This window comes from Phymastichus coffea, unplaced genomic scaffold (assembly GCF_024137745.1).
Source record: "Phymastichus coffea isolate CEN01 unplaced genomic scaffold, Cenicafe_Pcof_1.1 PCOF00004, whole genome shotgun sequence".
NCBI lineage: Eukaryota > Metazoa > Arthropoda > Insecta > Hymenoptera > Eulophidae > Phymastichus > Phymastichus coffea.
The window spans coordinates 5,443,705-5,463,823 of NW_026706815.1; the positions used below are offsets into that span (position 1 = coordinate 5,443,705).

At 39.0% G+C, this 20,119-nt stretch overlaps 2 protein-coding genes across 2 annotated transcripts; both read right to left on the reverse strand.

The window, feature by feature from the left end:
• Positions 1-10,969: 10,969 nt before the first annotated feature.
• On the reverse strand, positions 10,970-11,590 carry LOC131667074 (uncharacterized). The gene has a single exon (XM_058940267.1). It carries the CDS (start codon positions 11,588-11,590, stop codon positions 10,970-10,972), a length of 621 nt encoding a protein of 206 aa, XP_058796250.1.
• A 5,438-nt stretch (positions 11,591-17,028) lies between these two features.
• Positions 17,029-18,333, reverse strand: LOC131667081 (uncharacterized). The gene has a single exon (XM_058940280.1). It carries the CDS (start codon positions 18,331-18,333, stop codon positions 17,029-17,031), a length of 1,305 nt encoding a protein of 434 aa, XP_058796263.1.
• Between the last annotated feature and the right edge of the window lie 1,786 nt (positions 18,334-20,119).

Genomic DNA, 20,119 nt, shown 5'->3' on the forward strand with positions numbered 1-20,119 from the left:
GGTTTTCCACCCTTATTTATTGTTACATTATGTTTGTCTGTGATATTTAATATTTCAAAAGGACCCAGGTTTTGATTCTTTTCTAATTTTCCCGGTTTAGGTTCTTTAATGAGCCACACTTGATCTCCTATTTTGAAATTGCAAGGGTTTATGTGGCTATCATAATATTTTTTTGATCTTTCTTTAGCTATTATGAGGTTTTCCCGCGCTAAGCATGCAATATCCTGCATGTTTTGTATAAGTGTGGATAGATAATTATTAAATGTTGGCAATTGTTCTGAAGTTTTTAATGGTTCACTAGATGGTAATCGTGGTGGATAAGCGAAGACCGGTTCATGCGGAGTAAATCTATGTGCGTTGTGAATGCTTGTATTGTAATGAAATTGGGCTAATTCTAATAAATTATCCCATTCAATTTTTTTACTAGAAAAATTTTTTAAATATTCACAAAGGGGGTGATGTGCTCTTTCTAGGGAGCCGTTTGATTGTGGTGAAAATGCGGTGGTTTCTATTTTTGCAAATTTAAATCTACGAGCAATGGCTTTTAAAATTTCACTTGTAAAGTTTGCTCCTCTGTCGGTGAGGACTACTTTTGGTGAACTGAAAATACATATAAATCTTTTAATTAGGGCATCTGCAATTGTTTCTGCCGTTTGATCACTGAGTGGAACAACTATTATGAATTTTGAGAGGAGGTCTTGGATAGAAAGAATGTATTTATTTTGATTATTAGTAACGTTTAGAGGTCCTACTATGTCCATTGCGATTTTGTCGAATGTTTTCATGGGAGTATCCGTTATTATCATTGGTTGTCTAGTTTTTATTCTTTTTAGTTTGTTTCTTTGACAAATTTCACAATTTTTAATACGGTTCTCTATATCAGTTTTCAGATTTTCCCAATAGTATTTGTTCTTTATTCTATTCCATGTACTGTTGATTCCCGAATGTCCTCCTAGTGCGCTTGAGTGATATTGGTCGAATATATTGTCTCGGTCTGTGAGTTTTACGTAGTCGATGTAATTTAGGCAAATGATAATTTTAGTTTTAAAGTTTTCGAATGTTGTCGCTAGAATGTTTTCTATTTCAGTCCAGTGTATGTTTTTTAATTGTAGGTCTTTTGAGATGCTGAATGTCTTTATTCTCTTGCGAATTATTATTGTTCTTAATAATTTGAAGAGACTTTTGAGAGTTTCCTTTATTCTCATAGCCGACTGTCTTGTGTCAAGACAGGCTATGAAGATGTTTTTTGTTCTTGACTGTTTTATTTCAATTTCTTGGGGCTGTAGATTTTTGTCTGGTTGTATATGTTTGATTTTCATTAGACTTTCTGTTGTGTTATCGAATGATTGATGTTTGTAATCGATAAAATGTATGATGTTGTCTTTTCTTGATTCGATGGGTTTTTTCGTAAATCTTATGTTATGTTGTTTCCGTGTTGTATTTTCGTCATCTATATGTACTTGTGTTTGTGTAATATTTTTATTTCTATTTCTTTTTTCTTTGTCTTGTTTTCTTATTATTTTGATTTGTTCCTCTTGCTTTTCTTGTTTATTTGTTACTATTTCTTTTGATTCTTGTTTTGCTTTTTGTGCTCTGGTAACTGCGTTTATTTTTATATTTTCTATCGGATTTCGTGAGAGTGCATCGGCATTTGTATTTATTTTGCCAGGTTTGTAGATAATGTCATAATCATAATCTGCCAGTTTTAGTCTCCATTTTTGTACTCTTGAATTGTTGTCTGCTGATTTAAAGGATAACAATGGTTTATGATCACTAACGACGGTAAATTTGTTTCCATATATGTAATTCTTAAATGTTTTTATTGCGAATACTATGCCAAGTGCTTCTTTTTCGTATGTATGGTATTTTTTCTCTGCTGATTTTAAGATTCTTGATGCGAATGCTATTGGTTTGTCGTCACCGATCTCTCCTTGAGAGAGTACACACCCCAGCGCGTAGTTTGAAGCGTCTGTTGTAATGATGAATGGTTTTTCCATATCTGGGTATTGAAGAACTGGAGTTGTGCATAGGGCGTTTTTTAATTTTTCAAAAGCTTCTTGTCTTTCTTCGGTCCAAATAAATGGTTGTTCTTTTTGTAGTAAATCTATGATAGGTTTTGCTATTTGTGAAAAGTGTCTATAATAAAGCGTCTATAATAGCTTGTTAGGCCTAAAAATTCTCTGATATTTTTGATAGTTTTCGGGATAGGAAATTTCTTTATTGCTTCTATTTTCTTTGGGTCTGTTTTGATACCTTCTTCACTTATAATGTGGCCTAAGAATTCTACTTCCTTTTGGAAAAATTTGCATTTACTCGTTTCAATTTTTAATCCTGCTATTCTTAATTTTTCTGCTATGAGTTTGAATCTTTCATTATGTTCTTCAACCGTATTTGCAACGATAATTATATCATCGATGTATAGGTAGCAGAACCCTTTTTCCAATAGGTCTCCGAGTACTTTTGTTAGTGCTCTTTGGAAGACTCTAGGTGAATTTATTAGTCCGAAAGGTAATACTTTGAATTCAAAACGTCCCATGCCAGGGATACTAAATGCCGTTTTATGTATATCTGACTCTTTCATTTTTAGTTGATGAAATCCGGAAACCATATCTATAGTGGTAAAAACTTTGTTTTTTCCTATGCAGTCGAAAATTTCCAATATATTGGGTATAAGATATGGATCTGGAATAGTTTTTGCATTCAATTTTCGATAATCTATCACCATTCTCCATTTTTTCTTTCCGTCTTTTGTTAATCCCTTTTTTGGCACAATCCATACTGGCGCGTTAAATGCACTTGTTGAAGGTCTAATTAAGTTATTTGTAATTAGTTTTTTTGTCTCATCACATGCGATTTGCTTGAGTGTATATGGCAGAGGAAATTGTTTAACATATACTGGTTTATCATCAGTTAAATTAATTTCGTGTTCTTCTATGTTGCATTGGCCAAGTTTATCTCCTTCTAACCAGCATATGTCTTCAAATGACAGTATTAAATTTTTTATGTTTTCTTTTTTTCGTTGAGTCAGGTGTTCTAAATTTATTGTATCTATCAGTTGCTTTCGTCGTATTGTTATTTCATGTTCTTGTGTCTCTTTTTGTGTAATTTCGTTGTGCGTAGTTGTAAATATATGTGCTGGTTTTAAATTAGTTTCTTTAGGTGTGAATTTTTCATTGATGTTTTTGAAGTTATTTTCTATATCATTTATAATGTGAAGGTTCATCATTTTGTCATATTTTCTATCGATCTCTCCTGTAACGTTATCTCTCAATGTGTCGCAAAAATTTGAATAATCATTAATAGTATAGTTCTCCTTGGTTTCATTGGATTCGTCTTCCAGGGCTTTATTAATGTTTCCAATAAATTGTGTTACGCTTGAGTTATAGTTAGGTTGAGATATTTTTGTTTCTGGGTTCCCATATATTTGATCATTCGTACTATTTTTCGTTTCTTCTTGTATGTCGCTTATTATATTTAGGATTTGAATTACATCTTTATGTATTGATACTTCTTTGCTGTGTGTAATCGTATTTATTTCAATATCATTTTTGCTTACTATGTATCTTTTATCAAATGCCATGGGTTTCCATGTGTCATGATGTTCATTAATTTCTTTTGAGGTTTGTACTGTAAATGTGTTTGTTTGATTTCTGCTAGTGATTTCTTTTAATGGCACTTTTTGATTATTTATTTCCAAGTATCCTCTGTCTAATCTTAATTTGTGTTTGGATAAGGCATTTATTCCTATTATTCCATCGTAAGGAATAGAGAAGTTATCCGGTGCTACATGGAAATCAAATGGTTCATCTGCAATATACATTTGTGTTGAACCTATTGTTCTTATTGCGTTTTCTGTCATTCCTGATATAGATATTTGTTCATTTCTGTTTAACTGCTTTTGTGGAATGCTGCTATTTTTGATAATATTTAGTTGTGCTCCACTGTCTACTAGTAGTTGCAGTTTATTATTCGAATTTGTTTCGGCTATTTCTATGTACTTGAGCAGGTTTTTTAGTTTAATAATGTATATTTTGGTACAGTCATTTGTAATTTGTTGGTTAATATCAGTGCTATTTTTAGCTATATCTGTCTGTAGCATGGTACTCTCTATTTCCTTTATATTTTCTTTGAATTTGCTGTATGTATCTATGTGATGTTTTGTTTGTGTTGGGAGAGTGAGTGTTTTGTCCTGGAACGTTTTTATTGTCTGCTCATTCTTTAGGCGTTCCTTCCCAAAGGAGCTCCAGAGTTTTCCGAGTTTGTTCCATGTTTGCGACATTGTTCTGTTGTATGACCGACACCTTTACAGATTCTGCAAAATATTCTTTCTTCTTGTAATCTTTTAATTTTTTCACAGTTATCTATGTTATGTCCAGTTTCGTTGCAACCTTCGCATGTGATTGAAATATTTTGAGTTGGATAATTTCCTACATTCACTTGCTATGTGACCTATATTTTTGCAATAAGCGCAGAATTTTTTTCTTTGATCATTGTTAAAATTGTTTCTGTATCCGTTGTTGTGGTTTCTATTGTAAGTGTTATAGTTTTGCTGATTTTGCTGAGGGTTTGCAGATTGTTGTGTATTCGCGATTTTTCTGCAGTACTTTGCTGTGTGACCTAATTGATCACATAATTGGCATTTGTAACTTGATTTATTTCTTTGTTCTGTGAAATATATTCGCGCTTCTTCACAATCTTGTTCTTCGTGTCCCTGTTCTTGGCATAGGGTGCATATTCTATAAGGTGATCTATTTTTACCTGTTGTGCAAAATTTGATAGAGTGACCTTTTTTATTGCATTTTTTACAAAAGACCTCAGGGCATTCTTGCGTTGAATGACTTCCTTCGTCACAAATATCGCATTTATTTACCTTTTGTGTGATCTTATTTTTACACTTAATGGCTTCATGTCCTGTTTCTCCACATTTCCAGCATTTTATGTAGTCGGCAATGTAGGGGTATTGACCTACCTCATGTCCTAATTCTTGACAGTATTGGCAATGGATATTTCTTCGTTTATTCAGTGGGCAAGCGCTTATTGAGTGTCCTTTTTGGCTGCAGTATTTGCATATCAAATTGATTTTGTCTAATGAATTTTTACAATTATTAGAAAAGTGATCTGATCCCTTACAATAGACGCATGCTGCAGATTGGCAAAATAGTGCTTCGTGTTGGGGGTCATGGCAAATTTGACATATCATGATTTTTTTTGGTAATTCAGGTCTATAATAATCATTGTATTCTGCATATGTGTTATTAATTGTTATACTATCTGTTGTTTTTCTAATATTTATGTCATTTTCAATTTCTATGGCTTTTTTGGACATTTCTTGTAATGTTGTCTCATTACCCAGTTCGTATTTTATTTCCGTTCGCATTCCTTTTTTGAAACATTTTGCTGCGTCCGCATCTAATTCTTCGTAGAAATTCTTCCTGGCTATTTCATTTGTTTCTTGTATTTTATATATTTCTTTTATTTCTAATACCAATTGACATAATCTATTTGTGTATTGGATAATTGATTCTGTAGTTCCTTGTGTTATTTTGCGTATCCTAGCACGCAGTTCGTGTATGTCTTCTTGAATTGGGTATAGACTTCGTATTGCTGTAATTAATTCGTCTATTGTTTCTACACAGCTGTTTCCTAAAGCTTCTTCTGCCTCTCCCTTCATTCTCACTTTCAATAGTTCGACTACATTATGTTCATCTTGGTCTTCTACTAAATTTTTTACTCGTCGTAATCTTCTGATGTACTTTGCGGGTGGCATATTTTTGCCATCGAAGTCCGGAACATAATTTACCAATTCTTTGAGTGATAATTTGATTGGGTGTGAATTTGCCATGTTTATTGGGTTTGTTGCTGGACTTGTGATACGTTGGTTTTCTTGAATTTGTCTTTGAATTTGCTGAGTGTTTCTTTCACTCTCCTTTTCGTTTATGTATTGTGTTTTGTTTGTTTTTCTAATGTCTTTTTTTGAATTTTCGTTGTTCTGTTGTTGGTTAATAGGTTCGTCAGAGTTTTTTGGTAATGAGTATTTTGTGTAGACAGATTCTTCGTTTGTGTTTATGCTGAATAATATATCTTTTGGTGTCCCTAATATTAGGCTTTGTTCACCTAAAAATCCTCCAATGTCTGAATATCTATCGTGTTTTTCTGAGTCAAATGTGTCAAACGTCTGGTTTAATAGTGAATATTTGTCTGAATCAGTGTAGTCGGTTTTATTTGTTTGTTTTTCTGTTAAATCAACTAATTGGTCAACTGTTGGTATGATTTTCTTTATTGCTCCTGTGTTTTTCTCTTTTCTTACGATTTCTTCTTGGGTCTTGGTCTTAATAGGCGATCTTTGCAGCTTGTTACTCTTTTTGAAAGCTATCTCATCCAGTCCTTTTTCTAAAAGGTCTTCTAATTTTGGATTCTTGTCGATTTGTGATCGCGTAAGTTTCCTAATTATGGATGATGTGTCCTTCGTTGTGCTGGACTTCTTGCTCATTTATTGCAGTTTCGTAATAAACGGGATAAACAAAGGGAATTCGACAAAATCAAAATAGATGAAGTAGGAAAAATATATAAAATAAGGTAAATTATTGTTAGCATAAAATTATGGTAGAAGTATATGGAAACACAATTTCTTATTGAGATGACAAAAATAAAAGGGGAAAAAGAAAAAAGGAAATTCTATCTACGTATGGTATTTGACCTACTGTCTGAAAATTATTTTTCGGTCACTTGTTTCTGCTGTTGTCTTAGTTTCATAATTTTGCAAAATTGCAATTTTGAAATTCGGTTACTATGAAAGAAAGTGACGTGTGCTGCTTACTTCTGTAATACGACGCCTACTCGTATATCCGCGGTTTTCGAACTCTTTCTTTTATGTTTGATGCGTTAATTCATTAATAAGAACTAAGTTTTAATATGTATAAAAATAATTTCCTTTATCTCAATCGAATGTATTTTTCGTACCGGAACCAATTGTTACGTCTCGTGCATCAACTACGAATAGCTAATGAATGAGACGTTCCAATATGTTGACTAGTGGTCGGATATGTCTCACTTATAATAAATATATGTAGAAATGTATGTCTGATGATTGTACTACCTTGATAATTGTAGCTTTTAATTGTGGATAAAATGTAGCAGGCTCTAACTGCTTGTTGGATTGTATGAGTGTAGCAGGCTCTAACTGCTTGTTGAATTGAATAGGATAGGTTGTTGAATAATACTTGCACGATAATACTTTGTAACAGTCGTGAGTTTATTAAGTAAAAAGATCACCAATTGTCGGACCAGTGTGTACGGAGTTGAGTCTTACAGGTACTTATTGACTGACTGACTACTGATCAACTGACTCGTAATGATGTTCATTCCTTTTTATATGTTAATTTTCAGGTCAGTATTGAATTGTGACATTTTGTTTTTTGCTGAATATACATTCTTGTGCTCGGTGGCTTTATTTCGGAGTGCTATTTGTTTTGCGTTTTGTCAGCTTTCTGCTGACGTGTGAATATTTTAGCAGTTTTGAATTTCCTGAATATGCATTTGTTACAAAAGAGGATGTGTCGCAAGGTGTAACAACTTTATTTCGGAGTGTCATTTACCTCGCGTTTCGTCAGCTTTCTGCTGACGTGCGAATAGTTTTAGAAGCTTTGAATTTCACGAGTGTGCAGTTGTTACAAAAAGGATGCGTCGTAAGACGTAACAATTAAACGAAAATTCTATATGTTTTATTAATTAATATTCAAATAAAATCAACTGTGAGGTTGAAAGGTTCCCGAAATCTAATGAAACTACTATAGCGCTTGCTTAGAGAAAGAGAGAGAGAGAGCAGCACATAGCTTACCAAGCTATATGCTACCCTATCTCCAAGGGCCTACATGCCCTACTATCGAAGGAGAGCGAGAGAGAGAGAGAAAGAGAGCAGCATCCAAACTATACAGCGTATGCGTCTAGCAAGCTAGAGAGGCTATCTCCCCTCTCCAAGGGCTATATGGCACACGCTCCTAGCAAGCAGCGAGAGACATTATCCCCTCTCCAAGGACTATACTGTGCACGCTTCTAGCAAGCAGCTAGAGACGCAACCCCCTCTCCAAGGGCTATACGGCATACGCACCTAGCAAGCTGAAGACGCTATCTCCTCTCCGAGAGCCTACACTCAGCCAGCATAAGCTTACTAAGCGTCCTATTAACGAAGGAGAGAGAGAGAGAGAGAGAGAGAGAGAGAGAGAGAGAACAGCATCCGCACTATACGGCGTACCCGCCTAGCAAGCTAAAGACGCTACCCCCTCTCCGAGGGCCCATACTCAGCTAGCATAAGCTTACTAAGCGCCCTACTATCGAAAGAGAGCGAGAGAGAGGGATAGAGAGAGAGAGAGAGAGACCATCATATAGTTTACCAAACACCCTACCGACTTCTACAGCATACTACCTTAACAACTTTAGTAGGTGGGTTTAGGGGGTGGGGTCTCTGTTGAAGGGGCCCACTGTCACGCGGGAGGTGTCAAACGAAAATCAAATGCCATTTAAACACTCAGCATGGGGTCTCACCTTAAATTAAAAGGTATCACTACCGCGAAACCTTCATCGGGCGGCCTCTTTGTTTCGCAGAACATACATATATCCCTTATACATTGGCTTGTGTCCCAGAACATACACATATCCCTTATACATTGGCGGCACGCGGGAGGTGTCAAACGAACATCACATGCCCTTTAAACACCCAGCATGGGGCCCACTGGCTCGCGGGTGGTGTCAAAGGTACATCAAATGTCTTTTAGACACTCAGCATGGGGTCTGACCATAAATTAAAAGGTGTCAGTACCGTGACTCCTTCATCGGGCGGCTCCTTTGTGTCCCACAACATACATTGCTTATCCACTCGGAAGGGAGATCGACACTTTCTAGCTCCATGGCCTTCATGGATACAGTTGTAGCATAGGTTCGTCTGCTGCACGCATTTTTTCACTGCTCGGAAGAAAAAGTCTTAAATTTCGAGCAGCCTGAAACTCCATGTTGCCCTTGGTACACTTGCCAGAGAGATTGAATACGATCTGTACCGAAATTTCCGTTTCTCACTACATGAGTAGTATGGTTGCGAGCCGTCCTAGCTGATCGTCGTTGTGCTACTCAACTGTTAGAATTGATGTCGACTGCGCATTAGGTCTGGAGAATCCTTGTTCTGTGTTCGAGAAAATTCTTCAGCTCGACATATTGGGGGAAAGTATCTAAATTTACGATGGATTTTTCCTAGTCTTCTCTGGTTTCGACGTCCAGCCTCATCTCAACAAGTTGTACCAGCCAATTATCCCAATGGCTGACAGATCATCATCTTTATCCCAGTGCTGTAGCACAGTTCTTTGACTGTATCTAACAATCGAGTGATTTCATTTAAATCTGACTAGTGAAGGCAAGGTGATTATACTCATCCAAAGAATGCAAGTTTTTATTAAACCAACGTGTGAAGGCTCGATTATAATACCCGGGCCAATGAAAAGGAGATTATTTTACCCGGTTCTTGAAGGCAAGTGCGCCATACCCCGTCAGTAATGGCAAAGTTTTCATAAGTCGCACTGTGAGTGCAAGGTTATTACACCCACTCAGTGAAAGCAACGTTCTATCACGCTGACCTGTGAAGGTAAGATTATTATACCAAGCCAAACAAGGTAATGTTATGATAACCACCTAGTTAGGGTAAGGATGTTATACCCCGCAATGAAAGGCAAGTACGTCATATCTGGCCAGTGAAGGCACGGATATTACACATAGCCAGTAAAAGAAATGTTTTTTTATACCGACCTGTGAAGGCAAGGATGTGTTACTAAGTCAATTAAGACAAGCTTATTATACCCAGACAACGAAGGCTAGGTCATTATACACAGCCAGTGAAGGGAAGGACATTCTATCAGGCCATTGAAGGCAAGTACGTCATATCTAGTAAGTGGAGGCAAGAATATTATACCAGCCAGTAAGAACAAGGTTATTATACCCAACCAATGAAAGCAAGGTTATTATAACCAGTAAATGAAGGCAAAGATGATTTACCCGGCCGTTGATGGAATGTTCGTCATACCCGGGCAGAAAAAGAAAGGATTTTTAAAATGACATATAAAGGCAATGTTATTATACCCAACCAGCGAATGCACAGTTTTTTTAAGTCGACCTTTGAAGGTAAGGTTATTTTATCCAGTTAATGTAGATAAGGTTTTTATACCCAGCCGGCGAAGGAAATGAAGTTTTAGCAGGCCAATGAAGGTTAGTACGGCATATCCGACGAACGAAGGTAAGCATATTATACCCTACCAATGAATACAAGGTTTTATTAAGCCGACCTTTGAATGCCAGGTTAATATACCCAGCCAGTGAAAGTAAGGAATTTTTACCCAGCCAATGAAGGTAAGTACGTCATACCCACATAGTGTAGGCAACATTATTTTACCCAGCTTATGAATGCAAGGTTTTTTTATCCCGACCTGTGAAGGTAAGGTTATTTTACCAATGAAGGTAATTTTATTATATCCAGCCAGTGAAGGCAAGGTTGTTTTACCTGGCCATTGTTGAAAGCAAGTAAGTCTTACCACGCCAGTGTAGACAAGGATATTATACCCAGCTAGTGAAAGTAAAGTTTTCATAAGCCGACCTGTGATGGTAATGTTATTTTATCCAGCCAAACAAGTAATATTATTATAACCATCCAGTAAAAACAAGGATTTTATACCCGGCAACTGAAGGCAAGTTCGTCATATCCGGTTAATGAAGGGAAGTACGTCACAGCCAGACAGTGAAGGCAATATTATTATATTATACTCACCCAGTAAAAGTAATGGCGGCATGTCTCGTAAACACTGCAGAGTTTGCAAAGCATTCTAGAGCCACAGTAGCATCATCTGAAACTTGAGCAAACCCAAGAGGATCTTAACGGCAGTCTTCGCGACGTCCTTTTCTGCTATGGGGATCCGATAAAAGGCATTTTCGAGGTTTAACATTGAGAACATGACGTTGTCATGCAGTCGTAGAATAGGTCCTCCATTATTGTGAGAGGGTATCGGTCTGCCTCGGTGACTGCATTGAGCTTCCGATAGTGGCCGGTTTCACAGTAGTTGCCAGGACTCTTGTCTACCAAGTTGAGAATACTGACCCACTGGCTCGCAGATGGTCTGACGATAGTTTGCTCTTCTAGCTTCTTGAAGGCGCACTTGGCTTCTTTGAGACGATTCCCGTGCAGTGGTCGAGGTCGATTAAACACTGACGCTCCCTTGATGATGATGCGATGTTGGACGATAGACCCGCTGATATTTATACGGCAACCGTTTGGCCTCATAAGGTGGGCGATTTCGACCAGCGACTCGTCGTATTGCCTGTGGATAATAGCCACAGAGTGTTCCACCGCTACAATGATCTGGCCGTGCATGTGAAGGCTCGTCTTGTAGTTAACGAGGCGCATATTCTGTAAATCAGGCAGGAGGCCGGCGTGGCTCAGAAAATCAATGTCAATGATAGCACTGTGAATGTCAGCGATGATGAACGGCCAAGTATACTCCCGACGCAGGCCTAGATTGAGCGAGAACACTAGGCGGCTATATGTGGCGATTGGCGACATGTTTCCCGCTGTGAGGCTAAGCTTCTATTTAACCAAGGACTCCTCTTTCGCCTCGCGAACTGTCGCGGTACCAGCAAGAGGACGGAGCCTGAGTCGATTAGGAAGGTCAGGCCTGTGTTCCTCTCTTTTATATGCAGACGGTTTTCGAGGCCTGCGATGCTGCCGTGAAACAGTTAGACGGATGGTAGCAGGGCTAATTTTCCGGCCCTGGCTGGAATGAGCAAAGCTTGCGACAATGTTCCGGTAAAGTTCTGGAGCGGTAGTGGTTGAAGCAGTAGTCGTAAGGTGCTGGAGAAGCCGAGCGACTACCTAAAATACGGCTACGGCTGCGGCTTCTGTTAGCCGACCGCGCGGTGGGCGGTGCTGATACTATGACTGCCTCGAGAATTAGCTTGGTGACCGAGTGCAGCTGTGTTATGTTGGCGCGTGGATTGACGTCCTCCCTGGACAGAGAAGAACCAGATGTTCCACCACGGCTCGGTGACGTGCCACGCGAACCTTGTCCAACTGCTGAGACGGCGGGGGCAGGCAGCTTGTAGATCTCGTCCGCCGTCACAGTTAGCAAATCGAACGAACTGTTGCGCATAACGCGGAGCAGACTCTGCGATGCAGGCAGCAGCGTGTCAAGCTACCGCACCTTTAGCCCAGCCTCTTCGATGCTCGTATCGGCGAGCCGTTTTATCTCGTTGAGGATGCTCAGCGACTTGCGGCCTCCGTGTGCACACCACTATATAGCGTGCGTAGGTGCTGTTCGGCAGTCTATCCAAAACACCAGTATCTGGATTTTCAAACGATCGTATTTACCTGTATCCGGCGGGATCTGTAGTACGTCCAAGAGGTCCTTGATCATGCCAGGGTCCAGAGCGGTCACAACAATGTAATAGTTCATCTCGTCCGTGACGACATTGTGGCAGACAAACATGGACTCTCCGTGCGCGAACCAGGCTTATGGCGACTCCTTCCACACCGCCGACAACTTGCAGGTCTGCGCCGCGGCGCTCAAGCCCTGAGCAACAAGTTGCTGCTGCAATCGTACAAACTCTTTTTAGAAACTCTTTTTACACACACACAGTCCGGCCGAAACCAAGGTGAGATCCGCCGGTAGTGAGTTTCCGGTGCCTTGCGTGCGGTAAAATTCGCTATCCATTGTGCCAACACTACTCTCATCTTTCAATGCAGTCTTAACCTCACAACCGCGAGCATTGTTTGTCACTGGCACAAGCTCAGGCAAGGCTTTACCTCCGAGCACTTTTGCGTACATGCGAGTTGTAGGTCGCGAACTAACACTCTTCGTCAGTGCTTGAATCCTCGGAGTGGTTGCTCGTGTGCGTGTAGCAACAGATGCTGGAATACAGGAAGGTATAGTTAAAGATGGTGGCGCCGTGGGTTTTTGGCCGGTCACGATGTCGAGCACATATCCGCCGTATCATGTCGGGGTCACCACTCTTGCGTTCTTTGGGATAGGAGAACGAAAGGAAAAGCCACGACGAATACGCATAATAAATATATATTGTCTAAATATAAAAAGGGTGCTATCTACAGGCGAGCAAATGGAAGCACTCATTTAAACGCGCGTATATTGCTGCCATGTTGCAGGAGTGTCTGACTAAGGCGCAGTTCCGGGGCTTGAAAATTTGCTTCCTCTCTCGTCGTTGCTGGTGTTGCCGACTAGTAGCCGAAGAGATAGGTGGTTAAGTTCTCACACTATTAAATAATTTAATTTTCATATATATGCCAAGATACAATGCCGTTCCACTAATAATGATTATCAGGCCTATACAATTCTTTATCCAACCAAGCTTTTCAAAAATGAAGAAAAATGTCCTTTTAACCATAAAAAATAGTGTAAAAATAAAATTTATTTCATTATGCTTTTAAATCTTTTTAAATTCAATCAATTAACAATCTAATTTTATTGTATGTTCTTACTAAAAAGATCAGTTAACCTGTTAACCGGGGAAATCCCTTTCTATTTACGCAACATATAATGGGCGTGTCCTTTTTCACTAAGACATGTATGAATGACTTATTGCCATAGTAGTAGTAAAATATACGTCCCGCCCGTTCCAGGGCGCAATATAAATATCGAGGACGTATTCATATGTCCTACCCGTACCCGATATTGTTTACTTTTAATTGATTTATACGTCCCGCTCGGTTAACAGGTTAACGGGCATGCATTATAGTAAGAACATACAATAAAATAATATTTTTGTTTTTGATGTATATATTAATAATTTAAAAAAAATAAGAGGGGTTCAATTAAAATAAGCGAGGGTTCAATTTTTTTGTCTTGTTTCCTTGCAAAAATATTAAGTATTGCTAAAAATATCACAGTTGCAAAAAACTAGAAAATGTACTACTGTGGGCAAAAAGTAAGGTGAATTTGTTTGTAAAATGAAAAATCTTTATTTATTCTTCTACATCAATGTCATCCCCTTCGAAGTAATCCCCTCCCGATAAAAGCCAAATCAGGCCAATACGGTGGTTGCGGAACGATATGCGTCGAATTTTTGGCGAAATGGTCACGAAGAACGAGTGCAGTGTGAGATGGTGCATTATCGTGATGCAAAAACCAAGAGTTGTTGGCCCATAATTCTGGTCTTTTTAGACGAATTGCTTCACGCAAACGACGCATAACGCTCAAATAATATTCCTTATTAACAGTTTGGCCGGGTGGAAGGAATTCATAGTGCACCACACCACGAAAATCGAAGAAAACTGTCATCATGACCTTGATTTTTGAACGACTTTGACGTGCTCTTTTCGGTCTGGCCTCGCCTTTAGCACGATATTCGCTTGATTGGTCGGTTGTTTCAGGGTCGTAAGCATAAATCCAAGTCTCATCTCCCGTAATCATGCATTTGAGCTTGTCCTGATAGTCAGAAAGCATTGTTTCACACACATCAACGCGGCGACTTTTTTGCAAGAAATTGAGCGTTTTCGGTACCAAACGAGATTTGACTTTTCGTAGGCCCAAATGGTCTTTCAAAATTGTTTTCACAGATCCTTCTGATATTCCGATCATATCAGTAAGGTCTCTAACAGTCAACCGACGATTTTCGAGTTGGTCATCTGTTGACGTCGATGGTCGTCCGGAGCACTCCAAGTCATCAACACGTTCTCGACCCTCTTTGAAGTCTTTGTACCACTTATAAACATTTTTCTGCGACATGGTAGAATCACCAAAGGCCTTCCGCAACATCCTCAACGTTTCCGCAGCCGAAATTTCATTCCGCAAACAAAATTTGATGGCACTTCTTTGCTCAATTAAATCAGACATTGTAAAAATCGAAACATGCACTCTTGGTCGTTTGGTAAACACAAGCGTAAATATATTACTGATGATGACATTGACATGAAATTTGTCCCAGATGTCATTCGCAGTCCTACCAACTCAAGAAAAAAAGAACTAGCCCGAAATGTTAAGCCCGCGAAGTTTAAATTGAAAATTCACCTTACTTTTTGCCCACAGTAGTACATAGTTTTTAATTTTTTCTGGGACAACTAAAAAGATTCTATTAAAATAATGATCATTTTTGGATGGTTTAATTAGAGATATTTCTAGTGGTATTTTTTTTCATCGTCCACTACACTTTGTGAGCTGGAGTAAGGGGAATAGATTTGCCTAATTTGTAATCTCCAAAGATTAGCTTACCTGAAACAAAATAATATTTCCACCAAGTATTTTAATCTTTTTATTGTAATTAATAAATAATAATCTATATTATATTTATTTAATAAACTTATCTGAATTTGATATCACTCGATGTTCGAGACTTGAGATTTTTAATTTTTTATTAATACGTTTCGATTTTGTGTTAATATGATTCATAAAACAAATTTATATAAGCTTTGACCTGTTTAAGTGCAAGGTAACCTACATGATCAATAAAAACACACGTCGATCGAGGAATTGGAGAGCAGGTCTGAACAAATTTGGAAGACATCCTCAAAAAGCTTCCTGCAGTTAACTTTAGACCTCGCAATTATCTGTTCCAGGAGCTGCAGGAAGCTTTTTGATGATTTCTTTCAGATTTGCTCAGTCCTGTTGGAGAGATTGGAACAGCATCCCCCTTACCCCAGCCTGCAAAGTATAATGTACAGAGAAAAAAAAACCATTCGGCATATCTCTAATTGAACCCTCCAAAAATGCTCATTATTTTAATTGAACCCCTTCAGTTATACCAAAAAAAATTATAAACTATGATAATTTTTTCCTTCTTTGCAACTGCGATATCTTTAGTAATATTTAATATTTTTGCAAAGAAACAAGGCAAAAATATTGAACCCTTACTCGTTTTAATTGCACGCCTCTTACTTTTTCAAAATTATTAATATATTTGTTAAAACCAACAATCTAATTTTCTTTGGTTGATATGATTTATCGCGCACGCGCGTTAACCTATCTATTTGGAAAGAACATACAATAAAATTAGATTGTTGTTTTTGACATATATATTAATAATTTTGAAAAAGTAAAAGGCTTGCAATTAAAACGAGCAAGGGTTCAATATTTTTGCCTTGTTTCTTTGCAAAAATATTAAGTATTACTAAAGATATCGCAGTTACAAAAAACGAAAAAATTATCATAGTTTTTAATTTTTTTGGGACAACTGAAGGGGTTCAATTAAAATAATGAGCATTGTTGGAGGGTTCAATTAGAGATATTTCGAGTGGTATTTTTTTTTCACTGTCTATTACACTTTGCTGGCTAGGGTAAGGGGGGTTTATTTTCATGAAGTTGTATCGTATCTATATTGTTTATATAACTATGATCAGGATTCACAGCCAGCATTCCCATAGCATCTTGGTCATAGCTGTTATAACGAGTGAAATAGCTAACTCGTTATGTCTCTCTCTCCCTAGTAGCGATAAGTAAATGTAATCTATTTCTCCGAACCTATCCTATGCATTCATGAATTTATTGTATTTATATTTATTTATTATATATTTACGTATGTAGTTACACTTCTGTTCTGATATAAGGTAAGTGAGGGGACAGAGAGATGCGAATACGCAGGGATACTTCCGTGCGCGACAGCAAAGCGCAGAGAGATTGATTGATTGATAAAGAATTTATTTATGCCATAACCACATTTTGGCCTTATGGCAATTTGCATAATTTAATACATACAAATAGAGATACAATATAAATAGAGCATAACAAAATCGATCAGTCGGTAGTAGAACCAGACTACTATTTACAACAATAATAACAATAAAAGCCGCCAACAAAAATTACAACAGTGATAGTAGACGTAACATTAATAACAACGCGGAGCAAAACATAAGCGATACGGGACAGACATAGCAGTTTGAGAATTCAGCAGCAAATAACAAATTAGCACAATATACACTTTGTGTTAACGCTAGGCATTTAAAGCCAGACCAAGACAACCTGTGCGCCAACTGCAACCAACAGTTATTTAAACAATCTATTCCGTGAAACAAATATCACGTGATTTGAGGTACTCCAACAATCCCAGCCTAAAATTTGCACTGTTCTCCCTGAGGCATAGAGAAGCGGGCAATGAGTCCCAAAGAAGCATAGCTTGCACTGTAAATGAACTTTCATATGTGGCAGTACGAGCCAGAGGGATATCAAAGCAAGATTGTTGAAGACGCCCAGAGCGCCGAATTTCGTCTCTCAGCGAAGGGAATAAGGCACACAAGTATTCCGGCTTTTGAGTTGTAAGGGTTTGGTTCAGCAATTGCTGGAGCTTAATGTTAAGATAATCAGGCAGATTGCAATAGACTAGACACGCATAGTCGAAGTGAGGCAACACAAGGGCAGTGACCAGCTCCTTGCGAAGGGCTAACGGCAGAATCGACCCTCTTCTCCGCAACTTATGCAGTGCATCGTGCACACGCGATAAAACTTGGGTCACCTGGGAGTTCCACTGAAGACTATTAGACAGGATGAGCCCTAAGTCCCTCACAGTAGACACGAGCGGAATGATGTTATCTCCAATGGCAACTGGATATAGTGCACTCAAGTCCAGAAATCGTAATTGTTGGACTGATCCGAATAGCATAGCCGTCGTCTTAGCAAAATGGATATCAATTCCACGTATGATTGACCAATTTACTACGCGATTTTCACCCTGGTTTAACTTCAAGATTTCCTCATTTACCTCATAAGGTTTACACTGAATATAAATTTGGAGGTCGTCGGCCAAAAGCATACCAACAGAATGGAATAGGACAAGTAAAAGAGAACTTATAAATAACAGAAATATGATAGGGCCAGGTGCTGAACTCTGTGGAACCCCGGAAGTGACCACAAGGAACTGGAAAATGGTATCGTCAAGATCAAGCACTCTCTGGAAACGGCCCGTTATATAAGAGTAGATAAACGTGACACCATCATCCAAAAAGCTTAACTCCCTAAGAATCACAAGAAGCACAGTATAATCGAAGGAGTCAAACGCCTTCTTGAAATTAAACAAGAGCAAGATTGTTACAAGAGCCTCATCAAAGCCAAAGCGAATATCGGTGATCTCCAAAAGAGCTGTCTGCGTGCTGTAATGCTTACGAAAACCCGATTGGAAATCAGAAATCAGATTGTTTCCCTTCAAAAAATCAGTGATCCACTGGACGATAATATTATCGAAAGTCTTGGCAAGATGAGGAAGATTTGCAATCGGACGTGTGTCTGACGGAGTTTTAGGGTTTGGGTCCTTGCTAAGGGGAATGATTGCAGCTCTCTTCCATCTGGTGGGATACTGCTTTGTCGACATGTTAAACAGATTTGTTAGCGATGGGACTAGCGAAAGAAAAACTTGCTTCAAGTAGGTAAGAGAAAAACCATCAAAGCTACGGCCCTTCGCCCTCGGCAGACAGGATTTGAGAGAATTCAAAACTTCAGTCTTGGTAATCGAAGTAAATAAAAAAATTTCATGGTTCAGCACTAATGGCAAAGCTAGGATATCTTGTAATTGGTCACTCGAACAAAGGGGATACCTCGTAGCCATTAAACTGGAGTGACAGTTCAAATCTCGCGCAGAGAATAGTCGGAGCAGCGAGCCAGCTACATCATTCATAATGCCGAACCTATTTAACAGACGCCACAGATTCGACTTACTGCACGCACCAACAAGGGACTTTGTAATATATTCATCTCGAGCAGAGTCAATACTTTTGCTTAGCCGTCTACGGACCTCATTATAATCCATCCAATGGAGCCAATTTCGGGAACGCTTGGCACGCTTACGAGGGTCGTCCGGTAAGTACTTAGCCTCACCGCACGATGGCGCCACTCTCGCAAAAGAAATATTCTATTACCTTCTCGATGGATAGATTTCAGCCGGATCAAAGTTGTAGTTTATTTTTGAGAGCGTGTGAAAGCAAGTGTGTCCGTTGATTTTTGAAAAATGGAAAAAGAGTAGTATCGGTCAGTGATTCGATTCTTGTTTTTGGAAGGGAAATCGCGCAGCGAAATCAAAAAGCGCTTGGATGCTGTGGACGGTGACTCTTCTCCTTCGATAGCGACCGTCAAAAATTGGTTTAACGAGTTTCAACGTGGTCGCACGTCGATTTTTGAAGAGCCACGTCCAGGTACTCCGAAAACGGCTACCACGGAGGATAACGTAACAAAAATTCACGATCTCGTATTGGCAGATCGACGATTGCAGGTGCGCGAGATAGCTAAGATCGTAGGCATCTCAGAAGATCGCGTGGGTCATGTCCTTCATGAAAATTTGGGCATGAGAAAGCTGTCGGCGCGATGGGTGTCGCGTTTTCTCACTCCGGACAACAAGCGCGACCGTGAGATAACTTCAGAGCAATGTCTGACGCTGTTTAAGTGCAATCCAAAGGAGTTTTTGCATCGTTTCCTGACACTCGACGAAACATGGATCCACTGGTATACACCAGAGACCAAGGAACAGTCGAAACAGTGAACTTTACCCGGCGAAAGTGCTCCGAAGAAGGCGAAGACTGCCCCATCAGCCGGAAAAGTGATGGCCACCGTTTTCTGGGATTCACAAGGTGTGATCTACATCGACTACCTGGAGAGGAGTAAAACGGTCACAGGGCTGTACTATGCCGAATTATTGGGCCGATTCGACGTCGAATTGCTGAAAAAACGGCCCCATTTGGCGAAGAAAGAAGTGCTCTTCCACCATGACAACGCACCGCCTCACACCTCCACCGTCGCCATGGCCAAATTGGTCGAATTAGGCTACGAACTGCTGTATTCTCAGCTCCCACCGTATTCTCTAGATTTAGCCCCGTGCGACTTCTTTTTGTTTCCAAACTTGAAAAAGTCACTCGCCTGGCAGAAATTTGAGTCGTATGAGGAGGTAATCGCTGCCACGGAAGCCTACTTTTTAGATCTCGAGGAAACCTATTTTTCAGACGGGTTAAAGAAGTTGAAGCATCGCTGGGCCAAGTGTATTGAACTAAAAGGAGACTATGTTGAAAAATAAAACGCCACTTTTCCAAAATTTTCGTTTTTCTTTTGTAGGTTAAGTACTTATCGAACCACCCTCGTTTATAATCGGTCTCTATACTTGCGCAGATCGT

Bases quoted from the DNA above. Each gene is read 5' to 3' on its own strand.
- LOC131667081 (XM_058940280.1), bottom strand. From the start codon at position 18,333: ATGTCGACAAAGCAGTATCCCACCAGATGGAAGAGAGCTGCAATCATT.
- LOC131667074 (XM_058940267.1), bottom strand. From the start codon at position 11,590: ATGTCGCCAATCGCCACATATAGCCGCCTAGTGTTCTCGCTCAATCTA.